Below are 9982 nucleotides of genomic sequence, written 5' to 3' on the forward strand. Positions count from 1 at the left end.
GACCACGCCAGCCTCAGCAGCCCCCACTCGGGTCTGTGTGTGGCCGGGTCCCCGCGTGCAGCTGTCCCCACACCCCGTTTCCTCTGCCTTCCGGAGACTGAGCCGGAAGCCACAGTGAGGGGGCGGCCAGCTGGGCCCGGGCGCGCTCCCCACCGGCCTGCAGGGGCGCTGGGGTTGGGAGAGGTCCTGTGAGAAAGGCCTACAGGGGTGTGGAAGCTTCTGAGGTGGACTGTCAGAAAGGCCTTGCATGTTTGGGGTTTTTTAATTGAAGTTTAACTCACAAAACCTAAAATTTGCATTTTCAAGTATCCAGTCCAGTGGTTTTTAGTGTGACCACAGCCGCGCACCCGTGCCCGCTGTCCACTCCATAACGTTTCTGTCTTCTCCACGTGAACCCCGTACCTACCAGCTTTCTGCCCAGTTCCCCGGTTTCCCCTGGCGGTCACCAGTCTGCCTCCTGTCCCCGTGGCTTTCCGGACTGGGGCCATTTCGAAAAGACAGGACCCTTCCCCAGATTGGGAGGTTCATGGCTATAATGTGATCACGCACCAGTTCAGGACCGTTTTCTCTTTCTTCTCCAGGAACTCCTGTGACACGGATATTTTTCCGTTTGATTTTATCACTCTGGTCTTGAATTCTCCTTTCCTGCTCCTCTATCAACTTCTCTCTCTTTTTCTCAGCTTCCTCTTTTGCTGTCACTGTGTCTTCTAATTCACCTACTCTCCTCTCTGCCACGAAGAGAAAGAATCCTACAAAGTGTGGTTCTCTGTCCCTGGAGCCTTCACTCAGCACATCCAAGGCTCACGTATGGTCTAGCTTGTACCTGTACCCCATTTGGGGGAGGGGGGCTTAGTTCATAGAACAGTAAGTTAATCAGTTTATTTCTTTAAAATTTTTTTTTAAGTTTTATTTATTTTGAGAGGGAGAGCAGAGAGGGCGAGAGAGAATCCCAAACAGTCTCCACACCATCAGTGCAGAGCCGGATGCAGGGTTTGAACCCACAACCATGAGATCATGACTGGAGCTGAAATCAGGAGTCACACACTTAACCGACTGAGCTACCCAGGTCCCCCAAGCCTTTTGTGTTGATGGATTTCCGTGTTCTGGATTTTTCACGTAAATGGATTCGTACACTGTGTGAACTTCCATGTTTGGTTTCTTTCCTGTAGCGTGATGGTTCCGAGGTTCATCTGTGTTCTAGTATGTATCAGAATCCCCTTCCTTTTATGGCTGAAAAACAGGTCATCCTATGGATAGACTGCAGTGTGTTTATCCATTCTTCCACTGATGGACGTTCGTGTTGTTTCTATGTTTTGGGTATTGTGAATAGAGCTGTTATGAACATTTATATACAAATTTTTATTTGAACACCTCTTTTCAATTCTTTTGTGTATATATTTAGGAGTGCAGTTGCTGGATCACATGGTAATCCTAAGTTTACTTTTTGTTTGTTTTCTGTTTTGTGAGAGAGAGAGAGAGAGAGAGAGAGAGAGGCAGAAAGACAGGGAAAGAAAGAATCCTAAGCAGGCTCTGCACCGTTAGCACAGAGCCCGATCCAGGGCTCAAACTCCCAAACCATGACATCATGACCTGAGCTGAAGTCAAGAATTGGACAGACTCTTTGGGACACCTGGGTGGCTCAGTCGGTTAAGCGTCTGACTTCAGGTCAGGTCATGATCTCCCAGCTTGGGAGTTTGAGGCCCGTGTCAGGCTGTGTGCTGACAGCTCAGAGCCTGGAACCAGCTTTGAATTCTATGTCTCCCTCTCTCTCTGCCCCTCCCCTGCTTGCAGTCTGTCTCTCTCACTCAAAAACAAATAATAAAAAATAATATCTTTTTAAAATTACTTTTAGAGAAAGAGAGTGCAAGCAGGTGGAGAGGGGCAGAGGGAGAGAGAGGGAGAACCTCACGCAGGCCCCACGCTCAGTATGGAGCCCAGTGTGGGGCTCCGTCCGCGACCCTGCGAGTGTGACCTGGGCCAGGTCTGACGCTCCACCGACTGAGCCCCCCAGGCGTCCCTAGGTCTTGTTTTTAACCCATTCTGCTCATTTCTGCCTTTTAATTGCAGTGTTTAACCCCCTGATGTTAAAACTAACTACCGGTGAGTAAGGATTTGCGTCTACCATTATTCTGTTTCTTTTCTGTATCGTGTCACAACTTTCCGTATCTGTATCTGTATCTTCTATCTTTTTTATTTCCTCCTTTTGTGCTTCATTGATTTTTATTAGTGTTCTGTGTCGATCCCCTTCCCATTTCGTGTCCTGTATATTTTCTTAGTGGTTGCCCTAGGGATTGCAATTAACAACTTAAATATATTCTTTAAAGACTTTTTCAAAACTTGGTGTGTTTTTTTTTAATTTGAGAGAGAAAGTGCCCAAGTGGAGGAGAGGGGCGGGGGCAGGGGAGAGGGAGAGAGAGAAAGAGAGAGAGAGAGAGAGAGAGAGAGAGAGAGAAGGAGAATAGTAAGCAGACTCCAAGCTCAACACAAAGCCTGATGTGGGGCTCGATCCCACAACTCTGGGATCATGAGCCAAATCAATAGCCGCACACTCCACCAACTGAGCCAGATGCCCCAACAACTTAAATGTATAACAATCCATGTTGAATTAATTCCAACTTAGCTTGAATCATACACAGAAATTCTGTTCCTCATACAGCTCTTTCCTCCCCTTTAAGTTGCTGTTGTCAAGTTTCCATATCGTGCGACCATTGTCAGAGATTTGTAATTGGCTGATGCTTATGTCTTAAGGAAGAAAACGCGATCAACCAAAACGAACAAAACCGGCTCTCCTGTGTACCCCTTTGGTCACCTTTACCAGCCCTCCGCCCGCTCTCTCTGCCTTGAACGGACACCGGCCAGTGTCCTGACCAGCTCCCTTGCTCGCTTTTCCATTTGCTATAAGACAGTTCTGCTAGGGATGCACCTTCTGGGCGTTTGTCTAGTGAGAACCTCCTACTCGCTGCCTCGTTCCCTGAAGGGTCGTCTTGCCGGGTCCAGAATTCTTGGTTGACTTTTCCTCTTTCTGCACTCTGAGTGAGTCGTCCCGCTGCCCCCAGGCCTCCGGGGTATCTGAGAAGAAGGCGGCTGTTACTTTTGTTGGACACCTTTGACATGACATGCAGCTTCTCCCTTGCATTTACCAGATTCTCCTTCGATACTTTGTCTTTTGTCTGTGTCTTTTGATACTTGGATGAAAATATATCTCCGTATCGATCTCTTTGTCTTTCTCGTACTTGGAGATTGTTCGGCTTCTTCAGGATATAGCTTCGTGTCTTTTTTCAAATCTGGGGCATTTTCAAGGCGCCTGGGTGGCTCAGTTGGTTAAGCATCTGACTTCTCTCAGGTCATGAGCTCATGGCTCATGGCTCAAGCCCAGGTGGGGCTCTGCTCTGACAGCTCAGAGCCTGGAGCCTGGCTCAGATCCTGTGTGTCTCTCTGCTGCTCCCCCCTACCCACGCCACCTCGCTCAGTCTCTCTCAAAAATGAAAATTTTTTTAAAAATCTGCAGCAGTTCCAGCCTGGATCCTGCAGATGTAGAATGATGGTCCTGAGCCGTGGCCGTGCGCAGCCCCGCCCCCTGCGCATGCTGCGGCCCAGGGACCTCCCCACTGGCTCACCCAGGAGCTGTCGTCTTCATTCTCCAGGTGGGGGGCTGAGTCTCAGGGAGAAGCAGCCTCTCCCTGCCTTGAGTCCTTCTGTGATATAGTTCGTCCCCCACAGTGTGCAGGGTGCTGGGCTACGGCAGAGGAGTCCTCGAGAGCCATGACCGCATTCGGGGCTCCCTGCAGCCCCCCCTCGCAGATGGCAGAGGAGAGGCCAAAGCTGCCGTCTTGTCTCTCCCCCAGTCCCTGCAGCTCTGCCACCGCCTGCCTCCAGGAAGCACAGGTGTCCGTCATCAACACCTCCAGGTGTGGCCGCTGCTCCAGCGTCCTGCTCTCCTCAGTTACAACCCAGATGACATGCTTTGTGCTGGCTCCGAGAACGGCCATGACGCCTGCAGAGTGCGTACCCCTGCCCCACCGGGCCCCAGCCGTCCCCGCCTCTGGCTGGCTGCAAGCCCCCGATGCCCACCAGGCCGCCACCCTGAGCTTATGCAGAGAAAAGGACCATAGGCCCCAATTATCCAGCTTCTAAAACCAGCATTAACTGTTCACGTTAACTGTGTCTCCTTTGAGTCTCACCTGACACCTGAGGGGACAGGGCGGGGCAGTCGGAGACCAGCGCCCACTTTGCAGATGCAGAAACGGAGACTTGCTCCCTTCCTGGGGTGGGGATCAGGATGTGCACCCAGTCGGCGTGGCTCCTCAGCCCCTCCTGCCGTCCCCCCTTCTCCACCGGCCCCTCGGGCGCCCCACCCCTCCCCGCCAGCAGGCCTGGCTCACCCGCGCTGCTCCCTAGGGTGACTCCGGCGGACCCTTGGCCTGCGAGAAGAGAGGGCTGTGGATTCAGGTTGGAATCGTGAGCTGGGGATCGGGCTGTGGGAGGCCCAACCGGCCCGGCGTCTACACCAACGTCAGCAGGCACTTCGGCTGGATCCGGACGCTGATGGCCCGTGGGGGCACTCAGAGGCCAGAGCCCTCTCCGCTGCTCCTCCCCCTGCCTGTGCTCTGGGTCGCCTGGCTCCCGCAGCTGGCCTGAGCCCAACAGACCCTTGCGAGCTGCGGCCATCTGCTGAGCCAGCCCCGTCCCCCACCCTGTCCCTTTTCCAATAAACACATCAGCATGTCGCAGTCGATGCCTCGGAGAGTGTCTGTGGCCCCGGAGGCGCCCTGGACGCCCTCCCGGCCCCCGGGCCCAGCCCCTACCTCCTAAATCCTGCTCCGGCTGTCTGCACTGTGCAGGTGTGGGTGACAAGCCGCAGAGCCCTCTCTGGTTAGTTCAGAGAGAGAGTTTCTGGAAGGACATTAGTGGCCCCAGGGTCGCTGGGGGCCAAGAAGACCAGAGGGGGTGCTGTGGGGGGAGCACCCAAGCCCTCCCTCCCCCCCAGTGCTCATGCCGGTGCGCCCCTCCATGCGGATGCCAGGGTCCTGCTGGACCTGAGAAACCACAGGGCACGGCTCGGCATCGTCCCCCGGAGGACGAGGACACTGGGCGTGGGCTTCTCTCCCACCTGGAGCTCCCTCTGCTGAGGCTGGGGACGGGGGGGGGGGGGGGGGGGCCACCGGGTGGGCTCCCAGCCTCAGCCTGGCCAGGCACCTGGCCAGCGGGGCAGCCTCGGGGGCCCTGTGGAACTGCTGAGGCCCATTTGTCCCCTCTGCGCCCCACTCCACCGCCCCTGGCTGTGGAGAGACAAGTGGAGGAGTCTGGGGGGTCCCCACCACCTCTGCCCGGGTTTCGGGGCACCGCACCTGTGCTGCGTGCACTGTGGGAGGGGAACTTCCCTTCCTCCTCTTAACAGTAAGGGAAGTGAGGCCCTGGGAGGTGACAGGACTGTCTGAGTCACCCCCTCACAACTCTCACTGTACATGGGCCTGCCGGGCCCCCCACGGAGCGGTCAGTAGATCCCTGGGTGGCAAGTGCCCCCTGTCTCTCAGGCATGCTGTGGGGTCTCCTATAGAGCCCATCAATTTCCACCCTCACCACCCACCCTCCCAGGAGCTGGAATGCAGGGGCCTCCTCTCCCCTCCCCCGAGGCCCTCTGAGTTACCCCAAGAGGATCACGCACCCCCCTGGGTGTCCCTCATGTCGCTGGGGGATGGTGATGTTCAGTGCCCCCGACCAGCCGCCCTGCAGCGTGGCTCTGCAGGGCCCCCTGGCAGCGGGCACACTCGCTTCTGGTGGCCTGGGGCCCGTGCCAGGGGCTCCACGGGAACGCTGGTGCCCGCCTAAGCCCTTATCGCCCACACGGTCGTGTTTGGAGCCACCTCCCCAGAGACTCAAAGCATCTCTGCAGTTGCCACAGCGTGCCCCCGCCCAGGCTCACCCCTACACTGCTGCCTCTCCCCAGGCTGACAGTGACGACCTCTGATCATCAGGTCGACTTGGTGCGGGCGCTCCGGCTGCGGCCACCCCGAGGGCTGGGGATCTGCTGTGACATCACGCGCACGAATCGGATCCTGAAGAGTCAGCTGCCGTTCGCGCTCCCGGGCCACCCCCCACCTCCTCCTGCTGCCAGGTATGGAGGGCAGGCCTGGACACTGGTCACACGCGAGTCCTGTGCTGCAGGCGGCGGGCTGGGCGCGGCCACAGTGACGCGCCTGCGCAGCGCGGCCGGCTGGGAGGCGCCGCCCCTCCGCCGTGGCGGACCGTGCTTTGGGGCCGTGGGGAGCTGTGTATAGAGCTGTGGGGTTTTGTTTCCATCCTTGGCATTTAGAGGCTTTGTAAGCAGCGGAGTCCCCTGGAACCAGCGTGCGTGCAGCAAAGTCACGTCGGGGAGGAAGGCAGCGGGGAGAAGGGCAGGGATGCCTCCAACAGGAGCGCCAACGCCACAGGGCATTCTTTCTCAGTCTGGAAGGTTCCAGGCTCTCAGGCCAGCCGAGTCCTCACCTGTGACCCGCCCCCGGGACTCCAAGGGGTCCTCTCTGCCTCCAGGGTAAAAGTCCCAGGGAAGGATTTCTGGTTGGGGCATGTGTCACCTGTTGGCCAGTCACTGAGACGATGGCCCCAGATTGAGTCCTTCCTCTGTCCGTTCCCAAGACTGGGGGCAGGTCTGTGCTGGAGAAGGTGGCGCTGACTCAGCTGTGGCCTGAAAAGGGTAGTTATGAGTCCCATCCCCGCCCGGGGCAAGTAAATGACATGTGTCCAGGGGCTGGTTATGCCATGGGACCGAAGGGTAAGCGTTGATGGGGACATGGGCCCAGCAGGGGTCTGTGCCTTAGTTTCTCAGTCTGACACAAGGGTTGGGTTTGGGGGCCCTTTGCAGGGGCTTCTGCTGTCTGGTATGTAACCAGTGTCAGCCCCTCCCTGCACGAGCCGGCTTCTGAGAGAGAATGAATGTCGTCGTCCATGCCCTCCTCCCCCAACTGACAGGGCCCCAGGGCCCCTGCTGACCAGGCATCCCGCCTTCCAGCCACACATCCCGTGGAGTTTGGCCGCGCCCCCAGACATGGCTGCGTGTCCCCGGGGTTGGCTCTCCCAGCAGCCTCCCCAGCTCCTCTGCACCAAGGGGACACCTCCCACCCAGCCCCACTGCCACCAAGCCCTCCAAGGGCAGCTGATGCCAGGGCCACAAAAGGTCAGGGGCCTCGGGAGGACAGGAGGGTGCTGCTGTTACTCTGGTAGCATCTGTATCGCGTTTTACAGGAGCCGGGCCGCACCCCAGGCTCTGCCCCGGGTCCCCGTCGCAAACTTTCACAAGAGGGGAAACTGCCTGCCAGTTCCCAGGGCTGGCGGGGGAGCGTGCGCAGCCCAGCGGCGCCAGAGGGCTTAGGCACGGACAGCAGGGGTGAGGCCTGGGGCTGGCCTCCATTCCACAGCAAAGGCTGGCACCAGGTCGTGGCCAGGTTGGCTCTCCCACGTCCCTTGCCCTCAGCCCCAGCCGGCTGCCCTGCTCATCCCTTCCAATCACTTTTTTCTTCTTTTATATGTTAAAAAAATGTTTAGTTATTTTTGAGAGAAAGAGTGCGAGTAGGGGAGGGGCAGAGAGAGAAAGGAACAGAGGATCTGCGGCTGGCTCTGCACCGGCAGCAAAGAGCCGCAACGATTCTCCAGAGCTTCCCGTCTTGACCCCGGCTCTCCACCCCCAGCCCTGCCTGGCCCTCAGTTTGGGGCTCGAACCCACAAACTGCCCGATTGTGACTCAACTGACCGAGCCACCCAGGTGCCCCCCCCCCACCTTCAGTCATTCTTAAACACCCAGTGTCTGCTCTCTCCGGGGCACTTTTCTGGCCATTTAGGGCTCTTATGGATTGAATGTCTGTGTCCCAAAATTCGGGTTTGAAGTCCATTGTGACTATTTAGAGACTGGCTCTTTCTGGAAGCAGTCGAGGTTAAACTTGGTCGTGAGAGTGGGGCTCTGATCCCACAGGCTCCTCTTCTTCTAAGAAGAGGTGACGGGGAGCTGTCACTCGGTCTCAACAGCCCTCCTCCCTGGAGCCACGGAGAACGGGCCCCAGGAGCTCCCGGAGCGACCGTGGCCGCCCTTGCGCCCGGAGCACGGGCCTCGGCACGGACCCCGCCTTGCCCACGCCTGCTTCTTGGGCTTCTCTGCTCCCAGAGCGGTGAGTGTGTCGGTTTCGGTGCTCAGTCTGGCGGCGTGTTCAGCGGCCTGCGCTGACACAGACGCGGGAGACCAGCGGCCGGGAGTCCGGCCTCCCCCAGCGCCTGTCACCGCACGCAGTGACGTGGCCCAGGAGTGGTGGCGGGCGGAAGGCGCCCCACGAGGCTGGGGCGGAGCAGACGGCCGCGGGCTGAGGGGGAGCCCACCAGCTAGAGAGAAGCTCCCGAGCCTTTTGGGTGGTGCACACGGCCCAGGCCCAACCCTCCACCGTCCCTCGTTCCCAGCATCTCCCCGCGTCACCGGGCCCAGCAGCCTCACTGCCCGGCCACGCCAAATGTGAGTGGACTGTGTCCCAAGGTCAAGTCGGCTTCTGGTCAAGCAAGGAAGGAGTGCTGGCCAGCTTCGAGGCAGCCATTTCCCACGCTGAATGGGTGCAGGGCAGGGGCTGGCTGGAGCTCGGCGAATTTCTGGGCAGAACGGTGGCGTCGGCACCTCCAGTGACCGGCACCGGAAGGAGCTGAGAGCCGGGATCAGGTTCACAGATGAGCCGCCAAAGATTGTCCAGAGCTTCCCGGCCTGACCGCAGCTCCCCGCCCCCAGCCCTGCCCGGCCCTCAGCGGGCCCTCAGCGGGCTCTCTGCGCCGTGGCCCACGCCAGGCGGGCGTCCTCTGACAACCCCAGGTGTCCCTTTCCTGCCACCTGGAAAGCGCTGCTCAAAGCATCTTTGTTTGAGGCGGGACTGGTGCAGCCGCAGCCCTGCCCTGGCCTCCTTAATCGCCGCCTGGCCCGGCCCACACTCCTCATGCCCTTTAAGCCCCCAGGTCCTCCCCTGCCCAGTCAGCAAGGAGGGCACAGGCCACACGCAGGTAAGAGTAGGGTTCAAGGGCAGCCGGCAGGCAATGGAAGCGGGTGGTGGGCCAGGCTCCAGGGCTCCTGTGCAGGCTTGGGGGACAGGGGTGCCCAGGGTGTGGAGTGAGGGAAGTGCCTAGGACCTGTGCCCTGGGGATCCGTGCAGCACCGGCCAGGGGCTGAAGGGACACGGACGGCCTGGGGCAAGGACCCTCCTCTCCTCGCAGGCACCGACCTGAGTCCAAACCCTGAGCGCCACGACCCTTACCCGGCCCAGCCCTGAGGACAGAATGAGGGGCGCCTCCTGCCTCCTGCTCTTGCCCCTACTGCTGCTAGGTGAGGGGGGGGCCGGGGCTGGGGGGCGTTCCCAGCGCCCATCTTTCCCTCCTAGGCCTGGCTCCCCTGGAGCCCTCCGGGGCGTCCTGATCTTGGCTTCAAAGTCACTGACCTTGGGCTCTCCAAGCTCACATATGCCCCTCTGTGTAAGGGGTACAAGTGCCCACCTCACAGTGCTCTGGGGAGGGTTAATCGGGTAACCTGGTGATTGCACAAACGCCTGGCACCGGGTCAGTGCCGCAGATACGTTTCACCCTCCTTCCTAATCTCTGGCCTCCCTCCCCTTCACCCCGTTATCTGACACCAGATTCATAATCCAGCCCCTTCCCCCGCTTCCTCCTCCAGGAGCTGCTGGAGAGGCGGGCTCTGCAGGTGAGGAGGCGTCACCCCCTCGCTGACCTCGGGCCTGTGCCTCTGGGATCCCACCCACTCCCCAGCCCCCGGCCTTCCGCCCACCGCCGCGCCCCCTTGTGCCCTGCAGCCTGCGGGCAGCCCCAGGTGGCCAGTCGGATCGTGGGCGGCCGGGACGCCCGGGACGGACAGTGGCCGTGGCAGGCGAGCGTCCAGCACCGCGGGGCGCACGTGTGCGGGGGCTCGCTCATCGCCCCGCAGTGGGTGCTGACGGCGGCGCACTGCTTC

General features: G+C 59.4%; 3 protein-coding genes across 3 annotated transcripts in view; all 3 read left to right on the top strand.

The window, feature by feature from the left end:
- The window catches only part of LOC115299932 (testisin-like), a gene marked incomplete at its 5' end in the record, with an annotated part of 6359 nt that extends 1629 nt beyond the window's left edge, over window positions 1-4730 (top strand). Inside the window, 4 exon segments of the mRNA XM_029949486.1 lie at window positions 3846-3866; window positions 3869-3913; window positions 3916-4001; window positions 4399-4730. Of these exon segments, the coding sequence (XP_029805346.1) occupies window positions 3846-3866; window positions 3869-3913; window positions 3916-4001; window positions 4399-4638 (392 nt within the window).
- Window positions 4731-5768: 1038 nt separating this feature from the next.
- LOC115299079 (serine protease 33-like) overlaps window positions 5769-9982 on the top strand; it is a 5808-nt gene continuing 1594 nt past the window's right edge. The window contains 6 exon segments of the mRNA XM_029948378.1: window positions 5769-6115; window positions 8020-8159; window positions 8443-9024; window positions 9235-9343; window positions 9689-9715; window positions 9825-9981. Of these exon segments, the coding sequence (XP_029804238.1) occupies window positions 9298-9343; window positions 9689-9715; window positions 9825-9981 (230 nt within the window). The 5' untranslated portion in view covers window positions 5769-6115; window positions 8020-8159; window positions 8443-9024; window positions 9235-9297.
- Window positions 8237-9982, top strand: part of ELOB (elongin B) — a 12485-nt gene continuing 10739 nt past the window's right edge. Inside the window, exons 1-2 of the mRNA XM_029948379.1 lie at window positions 8237-8243; window positions 8295-8296. Of these exons, the coding sequence (XP_029804239.1) occupies window position 8243; window positions 8295-8296 (3 nt within the window). The 5' untranslated portion in view covers window positions 8237-8242. The remainder of the gene's footprint in view (window positions 8244-8294; window positions 8297-9982) is intronic.

Source organism: Suricata suricatta, chromosome 8, assembly GCF_006229205.1.
Source record: "Suricata suricatta isolate VVHF042 chromosome 8, meerkat_22Aug2017_6uvM2_HiC, whole genome shotgun sequence".
NCBI classification, from domain to species: Eukaryota; Metazoa; Chordata; class Mammalia; order Carnivora; family Herpestidae; genus Suricata; species Suricata suricatta.